The sequence below is a fragment of the Arvicanthis niloticus genome, chromosome 6, assembly GCF_011762505.2.
Source record: "Arvicanthis niloticus isolate mArvNil1 chromosome 6, mArvNil1.pat.X, whole genome shotgun sequence".
NCBI lineage: Eukaryota > Metazoa > Chordata > Mammalia > Rodentia > Muridae > Arvicanthis > Arvicanthis niloticus.
Window position 1 is genome coordinate 89359997 of NC_047663.1, and position 14154 is coordinate 89374150.

Sequence of the window (14154 nt, forward strand, 5' to 3'; positions counted from 1 at the left end):
CCTAAACTGCCCAGCCCAGCCTAGCCACACCCTCCCTCCCTGCCTGCCTGCCTGCCTGCCTCTGATTAGGATGTAGGGGTTGGGGCACCTGGCAGGAGATCTTGCCTAGCTATCTGCTGGCAGACAGCCTCAGCACCCAGCATCTATAGCTTCAAGTGTCACCTCAAAGCTCAGGCCTCCTGAGACCCAAGCTAACAACAGAGCCAGGGATGGAGTGGCCCTTGAAGTTCCGGGGGCATGAAAAGCTATGGGCATACTGAATAGGGAAGTGGAGAACCTGATAGATGGTGATTCATGGTTTCTGTGTAGACAGGAGTACTTGCCAAGAGGAAATCACAAGGCCAGTTAAGACCAGGTGTCAGGAAGAAGGCTCAGCAGCCCTGAAGGAGCCTCCCAACCTTCCATGATAGTACAAGGGACTCAGGCCAGTCATAGCAAAGGGCTATTTTCCCCAGAGCCTACCCGTAGGCCATATACTGGTACACCTTGATGTAGTTGTCCCCCACGTCTGCCACCACTAGTTGGCCTTGGGGTGCACAGGCCATACCCAAGGGCCTCTCTAGTCCCTCCAACCACAAGCAGATATGTGGCCCAACCCCAGGGAAACAGACTGGGAACCGGTTGTGGGTCTGTCTGGGCCTGCTGTCCAGAACTTGAGGGCACCGAGAGGCCCCTCATCCCCTCCTGATGGGGAACTAGCTGGAAGATTCTTGGGGCACCGGCTGAGGCGCATTCCTATATATCGACTCCAGTAAAGAGCAGAAACAGATTTACCCCTCCTTTAGAAATGAAAAAGGAAAGCATTTACAGGGACAAAAATGTCTTTCTGGACAGGTTCTCCTATAGGCTAGGTTGGCCTCAGAATCCTAGTGTAGCAAAGGATGATGACCTTGAAGTTTTGCTCGTCCTGCGGCCACCTTCCGATTACAGATATGCACTACTACCACCGGTCTGTAAGGTCCTGGGGACTGAACACAGGGTCCCGTGCAGGCTAGACAAGCTCCCTACCAACTGACTACATCCCTAGTCAGAAAAGTGGGATGCTGGGGGCGGGGGGGTGGGAGGGGCGTTCATTTTGAATGTGGGGAAGGACTGGGTTGGTGCCTCTGCTCATCAGCCACAATAATGCTACCCTCTGCATCAGAGCACACACCCGCTGGATGGCCAAAGCTATGTCCAGTCAGGACTCCTAGGGAGCCCAGAGGCTGGTGGGCACTGCCAAACAGTTGTACATCTCCAAACTCTTCACTCACCGCAAAGCCCCCGACAGGCCCTGGACCTACCCAAAAAAGGCATGGAGGTTGGAGCAAGGGGCTTCCGGGTTGGTCTGAACGTGAAGCTGTGCACATTTCCAGGCAAGTGGTCTGTCACCAGGAAGTGGCCAAGAGTATCCATAGCCAGCCCTTTGGGGGGACAGGAACGTGCCTACAGTCACCGAGCAGCCCTGGGGTTCCCAGGAAGTTTCCTGGAGAGCTTACACAGCCCTGTGGATGAGGTCACTGACCATCACAAGCCCTGCAGCTGTCACGGCCACATCCTCTGGGACAAAGGCTCCAGTTCTAGGAATGCGGCAGGGTAGTTGACAAATGGAGTGCCCCTCAAGATCCAGCACATGAACACAGGATGCAGCACCAGCCGTCAAGAAGAGCAGGTCATCTGGGGAGCAGTGCAGGCCTCAGGGGCTCCCTGCAGCCCCTGATGGCACCAGGATTTGTCCCAGCAGCCAAGGCTGACAAGAGTAACTGGCATCTCTAAGTCGGTCCAGCCTGAGATCAGGCTCTTGAGAGTAAGGGGCTGGGGGTAGGGGTGGCATGGCCCAGGAGGTCAAGGAGTCAGGACAGATGGGAGGCCCAGGGCAGCAAAGAGTCACAGTCTTGGCTTCTCTGCAGCTGCAAAAGAGTTGGAACATCCATGTGTGCAGATGGTGGCTCATGGGCTCTAGCACCTTCCCATTGTAGATAAAGAGCTGAGGTGAGGTGGGAGGTGGAGGGGAAGGCTGGCTTGTATTTGTGTTCTGTTCCTCCTAGTTCTGAGTGCTCACCTGGTCCCAGGCGCAACGACCACACAGGTGTCTAGGTGTCTGCAGCAGTGGTCTGGGAGACACTATGCACTCAAGAGGGACAAAGGTTTAGCTCTAAGGCTCAAATCGCATATGTAGCTGTGTCTTGGCTTGAGAAGGAGGAGGAGAGGACGCAGATAAGTGGCATTCCCAGCCTTGGGATGACTCCTTATAGGAATGGCCCAAGTTCCTGTTAGTGCTCCCCCCCCCCCCATTCACCACACACAGTCCCTTTGCTTTAGCCAAGGAGACATTCAAACCCCAAGCTCCCAGGGCTCTCCACTCACCCCTTGCCCCTTCCACAGACATCAGGATACTTCCTACCTGGGGCTAACTGGCCTCAGGGCTTTGGGTCAGGCCTCTGTTGTTGGAGACAGCTTGGGTGTAGGGGGGTGATGGGGAGGGTAGCTGGGGGAGGAGTTACCAGACAAGTTTCCTGCAGGGATGAGTTGAGCTGTTTGTGCTGAGTTCCAAACTCCAGGCTTGCACCCTCTGGCTTGGGTCTTCACATGGGCCTTGTCCTTACCCTGAACACTTTGTACTGCCCCTATATAGCTCCATTGGGTAAGCCTGACTGTTCCAGGAGGTACCTCAGTCCTCTACAACTATAGGCCACCCCTCCAGGCAGGAGATTTGTGTCAGGATCACACCTTGATCACCCTCTTGCCAGCTCCACCAAGAAGTCAAGCTGGTCCTGTCTCTTCCTGTGAGTCTGGTGATGCTGCTGCCTCTTGAAATCAGAAAGCAGGGTGGTAGGCACATGGGGGTGATTTGAGGAAGGTGCCTCAGATTTAAGATCTGAGGTTTCTGGGACCCCTGGCTCTGCCCTCAGCAGTTCCCCAGGAAGCCTCCAGGTCAACTGTGCCCAGCTAGCTTTTGTCAACCTTGGCCTACAGCCCCACAGCACCCTGGGCTGGCCAGCTAGAACTCTAGCCTCAACTCCACCTGTAATGCCTCACAGTGGGGTGGCTTCCTGATGCTATCACCAGGTAGGTAGTTAATGGGGCAGCTGAAGGTCCTGTTCGGACTGGCCCTAGCCTGGCCAGTCCAGCCCCAGTGAGAACAGTGCCTCCTCTGAGGGCAGCTTATACTTCAGGGCATTCCTGGGTGGGCTACAGCTCAGCTCCCCAGGGAGAAGAGTGATTTGCTATGGCTGGGGGGCCCCAGCAGCCCTGGCTGTCTCCCACTCTGGCCTATGGAAGGCCAAGCAGGGCTGTACTGGGAAGGGAGCAGTGAGCTGTGAAGGCCACCGATGCCTATCATGGCTGCAGGGGCTGGCGGGGGGCCCAGGAAGGCCACACGGGGTGAGCAGCCTGGAGCCATAGAAGGCAGGAGGCTTTGGCCACCACAGGCAAAGCTGGCATTAGGCTGCTTGGATGGATTCAGGCCCAAGGACGTGCAAGGGACCTTGCCCATCCCCAGTGAGCTGAAACAGGCCAGGTCATCCTGCCATGTCTGCCTCTCTACCCCTTGGTCCCAGACTTTTTAGAAGAACCAAATCCACAATAAGGATTTCTGAGGCCAAAGGTGAACCCCAGCATGGTGTCCAGGACTTGCTCACTGGGATACTCAGGCCAGGGACATTTCCTTGAGGGTGCCAGGTGCTTATACAGGGACAGAAAAGGAAAGAGACTCAAGTAAGTAAGAGTGTTTGAAGGAGGTTTCTATTTTAATATCCACAACTCTGTTCAATAAATAAATCATGACCTTGCTATGTCCATGTGACCACATAGATAAGTCTCTACCATGGGCTGGTGGGGGATCTGGGCGGGGGGTATCTGTTCAGAACACATGCACACCAACACTGGACAGGCCTGGACAATGGGGCCCAGGTCAGGGGGAGGAACCCATACTCTATGGTGGCTGTGAACAGACGTCAGCACTTGGGAGGATCTGCAAGCTCGGGGTATCTTTAGGGGTCTGGGAGCTGCCAGCTCCAAGACGATTACCCCAGCCACTACCAGGAATTACAGGGTCCTCAGGGGCCTGGAGGGGGAGGCCAGGAGGAGGGACACTGGAGTCAGCCTCACACTTGGTGGTGCGGCTGGAGAAAGGCTCAAGTACAGGGCCCAATATGCTGGAGGGTTCCGAGGTCCCCCTTGCCAACATGGGGCCTGGATCATGCAGCCCCCAGGACTCTGCAGGAGCCTCAGTTCCCTTGGTAGGCACCCGCTTCACTGAGAGGTCCAAGGGTGTATCCAGTGGACGAGCTGCCCGGGCCAGCGCCTGATGGATGGTGAACAGCTCTCGGCGAATCTTGCCAAGCTGCTCCCGAAGTGGTCTGGGGGCTACACCCCCAGCCGGTGCCAGCTGCCCCAAGCACTGCTCCACCCTGGCGTAGTCACCAAAGGCCTGGGTCAGGTCCTCTCCCACTGGGACTGAACTTCCTAGCACTCGGCCTTGTGGCTGCTGCAGAAGGTGGACCTCAGGACCTGAGGCCTCAGGGTCACCTGGCTCCTTGTCCTCAGGCCACAGTATTAGGGAGGAGCCTGTCGGCAGGCTGAGAAGTAGAAGCCAGTCAAAAGGCTATCCTTCCCCTTCATGTCCCCCTAGCCCCATCCTGTGTCTTCTGCTCAGTGCCACCCATACACCAGGGAAAGTAAGAGGCCCCAGTCTAGAACAGGACATAGAGAAGAAGAAAAAAGGACTCTCTAGTATCAGGTCCCTCTGCCCTGAAATCTCTACTCCTAGTGAGTTAGATGAAGATGGCCTAGCCTCCCACCCAGCCCACCCCTGACACTCCCATGCTAGGACCCAAAGCTCCTGATACCCACCTGCTCTGACAGCCAAATTTTGCCAAGTTCAAGGGGCCCTTTGGGAGCTCAGGCATGTTGCCTGCAGGCAGCCTCTTCTGCGGGTTGCTCTGAGTCACGCGTCCCAGCTCTCCTTCATGCCCTGGGTCTCTGGAAGTGCCATGGGGCCAGGGTCCCCCGGGCCCTGGCACAGGCACCTTCAGCAGCCCAGGAGCAGCCAGAGCCCCAGGAGGCCCCTTGAGGGGCACAGAGGACTTGGCAGGGGCAGCCCTGCCTGCTGACTGTCCTAGGTTGTGTTCTAGTAGCAGCGGGTAGTACAGGCGGGGGGCTAGGCCTGGTCGCTCAGGTGTCTGTGGGGCTGGGAAGGCTGTGGGAGGCAGCAAGGGACTTGCTGAGGCCAGGAAGGGCATGTGGGCTGCAGCAGCAGCCAGTGAGGGCCCCAGATAGGAGAAGAGGCCTGGGCCAAGAGGGTAGTTGACACCCAGCAAGGATAAGTGGAGACTCTGGGCTTCAGGGAACTCGCCCTGGGCAGGTGGTGGGTAGCAGGGGACACCACTCTCAGAACCTGTTGTTGTAGCTATAGTCCCTAGAGCTCCACTCAGCATGCCACCACTCAGTCCTGGCTTCCATGACTCTGCCAAAAGGCCACTGGTACCTGGATCCTTCCGGATGGGTCTAGCCAGAGGGGGCAGTGACCCTGGTGACTCCTCTGGTCCAGGTTTGGGGCCCCTGCCACAACGACGCTGGGAAAAGCTGCTGGTGACAATGATATCTGGCTCAGTTGGTTTGCTACTAGGGTCGGAGAAGTCTGTGGAGCAGTTGGGGGTGGACACTCGAGGCCTGGGTGAGGGGGGCGCACGGCGGCATGCCCAGTCAGGGGAGTCTAACAGCAGAGAAAGGGAGTCTTTGCAGAGGCTGTACTTCATGTGGTTGTAGAGATGTGACTTCTCCAGGCAGGTGAAGGGGCACTGGAAGCACTTGTAGTTGTAGGGTTTGCCCCAGGGCCGCGGGATGTAGTGTGGCTTCTTGGGCTTCCGTGACCGTGCCCTTGTCCCAGTGCCCATTCGGCATGAACCTGCCTCTTTCGACATGGCAGCCTGCTAGCAGGCAAGCCTGGACACCATGGCCACCTGCAGATAGAAAAGACAAGGACCCAATTAACACCAGGCCTTGGCACTCTCTGCTCCTCTTCGTTAGGGGTCCCTGCGTCAGAACCCATGAAGTCCCAGTTTGCCTCGCCTCAAAGGCCTCTGACCTTTGTTGTGCAGACCCTTCATTCTTTTGAGAGGGGATGTGGTGGCACTGGCCTGTAATCCCATAGTTTGGGAAGCTGAGGCAGGGGGGATTGATTTGAGATCCAGGCCATTCAGAGCTACACAGTGAGCTTCTGTAAAAAGAAAGGGAAAAAAAAAGGGGGGGGGAGGAGAAAATGGAGGCGACTAGGCATTATGATCCAGGGCAGACATAGACAAGCTGGAAACGTAAGGAGGGCCTCTGGAGGACCTAGAAGTCGTTGCTGAGAAAATATGTATAGTTTATCTGAAATTAAGTTTAACTGGGTGTATTTTATTTACCAAGTGACCCTGTACAAATCCCCACTGCTGGGTCCCAGCTGGCCCTGTAGGCCAGTTTGGGGGATAATTGGTCTCCGTTTAGTCTCTGCTCTTTGCACCAGGCGGTACCCACTGAGCATTTGGTACAGGAATGAGAGCAGCCATGTGTTGCCAGAGCCACCAGTCCTATGGCCCTCTAGAAACACTTCCTTGGTTGAGCCACCTGCCCCCACCAGAAACTGAAGCAAATCACTGAGATTAGAAACCAACAGAAACTTTGAGATCTGACAAACACTATGTGTGCAAATGTGTGTGAGAGTGCATGTGTGTAACCCGAGCCGCCTAGTGAAGTGTTGAGTGTGCACTGGAGGTCTCTCAGGGGGGTTCAGACACACATGAAGCAAACCCAGGCTGTGGGGAGTGGATGTCACAGCATGGCCCCATGGCACAGCCACCTGCTCAACCCAGCTCCATCTGGGTGGCTTCAGGCAGGTCAGTGACTGAGCCTGCAGTGACCGTGCTCAGCCAAGACCCTCTTCTCCTCACGTCCTGCACACTGGCTCAGAAGCTTCTTTCTTCACTCCATCTGGGCCACCACCTGGGCTGTCCACTACCCCAGCACTCGAGCTTGTGCATGGTGCGTGTGCACACAGGCTTTGGATATGTGCATACAAGCATGCAAGATTCCCAAGGAATCCTTGTTCTATGCCTGGAGGAACAGCTCCTGCATGGTTGAGCTAACCAGGCACAGGGTGTGCCACGAAGGGCACACACATCCATACCACTTCCCACTCAGAATGGCTATGCCTCGTCACCAGAGTCTACCTACATTACAGAGTATGCCCGAAAATACGTGAAGACATGGCTGTGACTCACACTTGGTCATAGACTCATCATGGATGCAGACACACATGTGCCGTATGATTTGAACAGCAGGGATGGGAGTGGAAGGCAGTTGTTGAACTCAGCGCTCTTGCATGCTGGCCATTACACTTTGCCCATGATAGATATTCACCTTTACTCCCACCAAGGATCAGGTGGGCACCCCTTCTTAGGTAGGCAGCTAGAAGGGTGAAAGCACTGCATGCCAAAAGACTGTGAACCGCACAGGGAGTTCACATGGCCAGCCTGGGCTCTGGTGATGGCTGGGCAAACATAGGCTGAGGGAGACTCCAAGGTTGGGAGGTGGATGCTGGCTCAGGAAAGGGTCAGGGGACCCCCGAGGGGTTGCAGACCCAGCCTGGACTTGGCGAGTATACAGGCAGTCTCTTCTGCCTGCATCCCGCCACCCCCCCCCCCGCCTCCTCACCCCCACCCCTTCCACAAGATATGATGACAGATAGGCATGTGTGCTCAGGCGACAGAGGCGTCTGTGCAGGGGCCATCGATCACCCAGCCCTGGGAGCCACACAGCTGTGCGGATTGGTGTTACCACTTAAACCCACCTCCCAGCCCGGACTAGGGGGTCCTCCTGGGGCCTTGAATCCAGGGGTTGGGGCTCCTCCTGTGCTTCCCTCCAGACCAGGCACCCGAAGTGCTGACCTCTCCAAGACCTAGAGGATGCTGGGCACTGGTCCACCACAGGGCACATCCCTACACTAGCCACACATACACAAAGGCACACTCATCCTGCCCAGCCCCAGCCCCAGCCCCAGCCCCAACCCCAGCCTCAGCCCCAGCCCCAGCCCCAGCCCCAGCCCCAGCCCCAGCCCCAGCCCCAGCCCCAGCCCCAGCCCCAGCCCCAGCCCCAGCCCCAGCCCCAGCCCCAGCCCCAGCCCCAGCCCCAGCCCCAGCCCCAACCCCAACCCCAACTTATGACCTGGCATGCGCTCCCTGGCTGCGTGCCTGATCTGGAGAACTAAGAGCTGGAAGGGCCAGCCCACCCATCCGTTGACCCTCTTGGGACTCAACGTCCTACAGGGATGGGCGCAGGAGCTGAAGTGGACAGCTGGGACCCCCAGCACCTTTCTTTTGCCTACCCGCTGCGGGCGCCGCCCTGACGAACCCTCACGGTGCTGAGATCACAAGCAGCTCTTTCCATGCATTCCGTCCAGAGCCAGAACCCTAACTTCGCGGGAAGTGCCGCCCGCCCACCTTACCGCGTCCGCCGAACCGAGCCTACCGCGTCTGCTAAGTGTACGCCAGGCAAAGGGGCCAACTTCCCACTTGTGAACACTGCGGGGTAACTGAGGTCCAGAGCTAGAAGCGGTGGCAACTCCCCGATGCCGCCGCCGCCTCCTGTGTTCCCCGACGCCGACTCGCAGGCGCCCACCAAAGTTGGCAGAGAAGCGCGTGCGCCACAGCGCGAGCTTCCAAACGCAGCGACCTCCGACCGGGTTGGGCGCGGGAGGCGGGCCAGCCTCAGCGGCAGACGGCTCCCACCTCTTAGCACACCGCCCTGCGCACTCACCGGACGCGCTGGGACGGCTCCTGGAGGGAGCGAGGCCGGACCCGCCACAGTGCCGCAAGAGCTTGGAGTGGCGCGCAGGTGCAGGGCCCGAGTGAGGGGCGCCTGGCACCGTCCCCGCCCCCGACGCCTGCAGGCTGCCGCGGGGGTGCGCAGAGGCAGCCAAGTCTCCCGGGTCCCCGCAGCAGCAAGAGGGGGCGTCAGCACGCATCAGTCAGGGCTCTGGCCCCTGACAGCCGCCTGCCCACCCAAATCAGGGCCTCGGGGCTGAACCCTAGGACAGGGAGCCTCCAGAGCGGACCAGGAGAGACCAAAGCCCAGAGCTCAGGCGGTGTAGTCTGTATGTCTTTGCCAGCTTCCACTGGGCAAGCCAGAGAGCCTGTGAAGTTCCTTTACTCCAAACAGGAGGCGTCTCCCACACCCCTTGCTCTACCCGCTGATGGTCACCATGCACTGACACCCCTACCCCTGGACACATCATGCCACTCCCAGCCCTCACTCTCCACTTCCTAGGAGGTTCTTCCCTGCTTCAGGAGAGATCCAGTGCCAGTGCCCACTATCTGAAGGGCCTCATCCTCACTGGTGGCTTCTCCTGGAAGGGCTATGGGGTGACAAAGGACCCAGGAGGGTTTGGAATGCCGAGCACACAGTGAATGCTGGAACTCCCTTTCCTTTAATGTCTTCATGTCCAGAACTGCTCCTGGGTTGTCAAAACTTAACATCTGGGCTTACATTTCTAGCCAGGTCCCAGGGAAATTTGCCCAATTGGTGAGTTTCAGGGGTGCATGTGGGCATGGCATGGGTAGAGACAGATAATCTATCTCTCCCTCCCTCCCACTCTCTTTGTGTCTATCTCTCTCTGTCTCTCTGTGTGTCTCTGTCTGTCTCTGTCCCCCGCCCCTGGAGTCTGCCTGTGACTGGGGAGGATACCTTAGCCCAGAGGTGGTGTGCTGCATGGCACTTCAAGCATGGAAGGGTGATTGTTGCCCCAGGCTAGCCCTATGGAGGCAGAGGTCAAAAGACTCTTGGGATCTTAAGACTCTTCCAGGTTCACTACTGGTTCCTGGGACTTCCCCAGTTGAGATTTGTGGAAGAAGTGAAACCTCTCTAGAGATTCTGGGGTTGGTACGTAGGGCAGTCATACATAGGGTTCAGGGCAGCAAGTGTTCAATACTTCTGGTCCCATGTCTGTGTGGCAGACACAATGGCCAGGACCCAGCTGTTGGCCAAAATTCAAGGGTTACTACTGGTCAAGGAGCAGGGCCTCTCTAGTCTAGTTTCCTTCTGTCTCCATGCCACCTTCCTCAAAGGCAGCCCACCCCCAACTGGGGGGCATCCAGAGCTGGAAGTGGCCTTACGGATTGCACAGCATGCTCCTTTCTGCCTGCCTGGCCCAGCTAGTCAGCTGACCATGCAGGTGGCCTGGGGCCAGGAGACAGCTTGAATGGTCACTGTGGCAGTAGTCCTGGGGCCAGAAGACCAGCTCCTCATGGGCACTAACTAGAGATGAGAGCAGACTCAGGTCACTCTGAAACAAGGAGAGTGGGGACACTAGACATGCGCCCTTTATTCTCAAGGACAGCTCTACTCTCTAGCCATCCTCTTTCTGGGAATTAGGGAATAGCCTGTCTGACAATAGGGGCAGGCTGGAGGTTGTGGCCACTGTCCAGAGAAGGCCTGGCTCCAGCATCCAGGGAGTAAAGCCTGGTGTAGCTCAGGTGACTGAGTCTGTGGTCTGTGGAAGAAACCAAGAGGCATGCCGTGTGGCATCTCACTTATGAGGTTGACAGTCCTAGGGATGCTCACTGCCTTGGCCAGCTCTATGGAGGCCAAGAGAAGGGAGACAAATAGAACATGTTGATGTTCAGAATGGGAAAAGCAGGAGGGAAGTGCAGGGGCCCACATGCCCAGCAGTATCACCTCTGACAGGCCTTTTAGGAAATTTGGGTGAGAGGAGAAAAAAAAAAAAAAACCCAAATCAAACAAAAACAAAAACAAAGACAAAAAACCCAAAACAACCCTTAAGGTATCTTTTTCCTGGACATATTTTTTGTGCTTCCTAGAGGGAGGAACTCCTGAGCTCCGGGCTTGCTCATGGAGGTCTGAAGAGCTTGGTGTTCCTGGAAGCCCCCCACCTTCTGCCTAAGGGGCTCACAGGCACATACGGCCTCTCACAATTGCCCTTTCCTCTCCTCCCTCAGATGATGCCTCTTCTTGGCCCTTCTACCCAACCCTTTGGGAGGGGAAGACCATAAGCGTTAGGAGATGGCTCTACCTCCTGATGCGTGGCTGAGACCCCATAGCTTTGTGTTTGGGCTTGTCAGTCTGAACCTGAGACCCTGCCCACATTCTCTAAGCAGCAGCCCTATCTGCTCAAGAGTAGAGAGAACCCCTAGTCTTAGGCCGCTCCTGGCTTGAATAAGGGTCCCTCACTAGGACAGGGGTCTGGTGTTCTCTCCTGGAGGGGGCCTTGCCTTTATCTTCAGCTGGAAGCTTACCTATTTCAGTCATTAACCTTCTCTGCTTGATCTGCCCATGGCTGCCTGCCTGTCACCTCCGTTAGCATTGGCCCTGTGCATGCTGGGAGCTTGTGAGCTAGACGAAGATCCTGGACTCTGCACTGTCTCATTCCCTCAGTGTTGCAGCCCTCAGCAAGACAGGTAGGGGTTGGACTGGGGGTTCTCCACCGTGGGTAGACAGACAGTAGATTGAGCCAGACAGGGTCTAAAGCCCGTGCAAGAGGGACTCCATGGAGTGGCAGCAACTCTGAAGCCCTAGAGGTCAGTGCCACACAGTGTACCGTGGCTCATTTTGCACCTTATGAGTAAAAGACACATGGCAACATCCAGAGTCCATGCGAAATCCCCATTCCAGAGAGAAAGAGATATCCTTGGGGTTTTGCTTCTCTTGTACATTTAAAGTGTCTTTGGGGACTGTAGGCAGGCTGAGGACTTGACTGCAGAGATGGGATCATGCCTGAGGTTCTGTACCAGCTGGAGGCTGCAGGTCTGGATGGCCCCAGGAAGCCACAGTGTAGGAGTACGCAGTAAAGGGGGAGAGGCAGCAGGATCTGGAGACTACATAGGGAGAGCCGAGGCTCTGGAGGGTAGGGCATGGGTGGGGCCCATAAAGGGGGCATAGAGAAGCCTGGGGAATCTTCTCCCTGGGCTCTGATCGATCTATTCCTGGACATGCTGGCTTATCCAACAACCTGGATTAGGAAAGGGCTGCCATTTTGTACTGGGCAACTGGATGGGTGCGACTTCAATATTCCCTGAAGGATCTGAGCCAGGTGTAGTTTGTGTGTGTGTGTGTGTGTGTGTGTGTGTGTGTGTGTGTGTGTGTGTTATTTGTAAACTCCCTTTCATGGGAGCATTCCAGCTGGACAGGGGCGGCTTCCTTTAGAGGGTTTAGGGAGCAGCCGGCCTGTCCAGGTGGGTGGGACAAGCTCAGGCTGCCAAGGCCCCCACCCGGTCTCTGAGCCTGGCACTGGTTGAGCAGTGCCTGGGGCCGACAGCAGCCATATGTTGGGAAGTGGAGCTGTGTGCGTTGCTCTGCGGCCCCCGGGGCCAGCCTTCCTGGGCCTGTCACAGATGATTTTCCCTGCCTGAATGGCAGGCAGGATGGCGGGTGGGGCAGTGGGGGCCGTCAGCTGGCCCTATGTTCAGGCCCTCTCAACACTAGGGTTTGTACCAATCTTGGAGTAATCCAAGAGCTGAGCCTCAGCTTTGAAGCCCCCAGAATTTCACTGAATAAACCCTGTGGTAGGTATGTACCCCTTTTAACTCCAAGTTGGGGTTCAGGAGATTTCTTGTTGGTCAGCAGGCACCTCCTGCCTGGTTGTGGGTAGTGGCCAGGGGTCCACACCAGGCTGTTGTGTGCCCCAGGCAGGTAGAAGAGGGCCGGGAGCTGCAGCCTTGTCAGCCCAGTGCCCAGAGCTCTGCGCAGGGAGGCAGGGAGGCCATGGCTAATTTGTACACTAAGTGCTTCTGACAGGGATGCCTCGCAAGTGAGAACATGCCACTGCCTGCCCTGGGAAGGCCACAATGGCTAGCAATGAAGACAGTAGGCCCAGGAGAGAGGACCAGAGGGACACAGGGCCAGTGAGGACCAGGAATTTGAGGAAAGGCAAGAACAGGTTGATGGCTACTGGGACCATCAACACAGAAGCAGAAGCATGAAGATGAGACGGACACAGACAAGGGGCAGCGAGCCTTACAACACCCATGTCCATAGTGCTAATCACTAGTCCTGCTGCTCTCTTGGGCTTTGTGACCTCCTGCACAGGGCACAGGACACAGGACAGTCAACCCAAGTCTAGCCTAGCCTGCTGACACTATAGTGTAAAGTCCGCTTTGACCAGTCTGCCTACCTCCCTCCTCGAGGCCTCCTACTCTAACCAGAATCAAGCAGCCTTTTGAGGAGAGCCAGGTCCCTCCAATACTAGTCCAAGAGTCTTACTTATGTGTGCACCTCCCGTGTGGATGCCTCTTTGCTCTCTCTTCCCTATATGCTGGGGTCCACGTGGAGGGAAGGAAAGGTGTTTGCTGAGACTAACCAGAGCACTTGAGCATGCAGTGGCTGGACCTCCATCTTGCCCTGAGAAAGTCCTGGCCTTTCTCTTGAGTTTGTTCTGGGGCTGGAGTTGCAGAGGCCAGTACCATGCTGTGTGCCAGGTGACTAGGGCAGAGGAAAGGGGTCTCTAGAGAAGCTGGCCTTTGGCTGCCAAAGATACCCAGAACTGGCTCCTGCCGTAAGTACACATAGGGATACGTCTTGCCCCTCCACTGAGAGAGAAGGTCCAGCCTGGTGCGCAGCCGCATAGGGGCAGGGAAGGCGCTGTGGGCGTCGAGGTGAGATGTGTTGTGGCAGCTGCCCCGCTGCCCGAGGCCCGCCCGGAGCGAACACTGCTGGTGGCTTTAATTGCTTTCACATTCGATGGGCTGGCCTGTGACAGGCCTCTTACGCAGTGCACTCCGGCCGTGAACCCCCAGCCCCCGCTTGCCCAGGGGCATCCTCCAGCTCCTGAAGGAGCCTGGGCTGTTGGCCAGAGATGGGCTGAGCAGCTTAGCGTCACCTGTGACATGAGATGGGCCCAGCCTGCACCAAGCTGGGAGGGGACACAGCACAGCAGCCAAGAAGAGAGCAGCAGCTACAGCCCCACTCGCCCTCTGGCTCCATCTGCTCCTTCTTGGTGACTGATGGATTTAGACAGCCTTCATCCCCCCAGTGCAGACAGGGAAAAAAAAAATACTAGCACACATACTGTCCTGCCTACCACGCTGGTCCTACCTGGCTATGAGGCTCAAACCCCGGGGACAGGCTCCAGCCTCTGTCGCACCTGTATACTCACTACTTCTTGAGGAGTCTGGCTGGGTCATA

The 14154-nt window shown here is 56.9% G+C and overlaps 2 protein-coding genes across 6 annotated transcripts; both read right to left on the reverse strand.

The window, feature by feature from the left end:
* Nucleotides 1-133: 133 nt before the first annotated feature.
* Nhlrc4 (NHL repeat containing 4) lies at nucleotides 134-3712 on the reverse strand. Its single transcript, XM_034505077.2, has 2 exons — nucleotides 1094-3712; nucleotides 134-610 (listed from the first exon to the last, which is right to left on the reverse strand). The coding sequence occupies exons 1-2, from the start codon at nucleotides 1347-1349 to the stop codon at nucleotides 459-461; spliced, it is 408 nt and encodes a 135-aa protein (XP_034360968.1). The 5' UTR covers nucleotides 1350-3712; the 3' UTR covers nucleotides 134-458.
* Nucleotides 3713-3714: 2 nt separating this feature from the next.
* Prr35 (proline rich 35) lies at nucleotides 3715-12095 on the reverse strand. Of its 5 annotated transcripts, none has more exons than XM_076937116.1 (3): nucleotides 8776-12095; nucleotides 4834-5942; nucleotides 3715-4559 (listed from the first exon to the last, which is right to left on the reverse strand). In XM_076937116.1, the coding sequence occupies exons 2-3, from the start codon at nucleotides 5901-5903 to the stop codon at nucleotides 3914-3916; spliced, it is 1716 nt and encodes a 571-aa protein (XP_076793231.1). In that variant the 5' UTR covers nucleotides 5904-5942; nucleotides 8776-12095; the 3' UTR covers nucleotides 3715-3913. The 5 variants fall into 5 exon arrangements, with proteins under 5 accessions (XP_076793231.1, XP_034362314.1, XP_076793227.1 ...); XM_034506423.2 differs by lacking the exon at nucleotides 8776-12095 and adding an exon at nucleotides 8488-8763; XM_076937112.1 differs by lacking the exon at nucleotides 8776-12095 and adding an exon at nucleotides 8345-8763.
* Between the last annotated feature and the right edge of the window lie 2059 nt (nucleotides 12096-14154).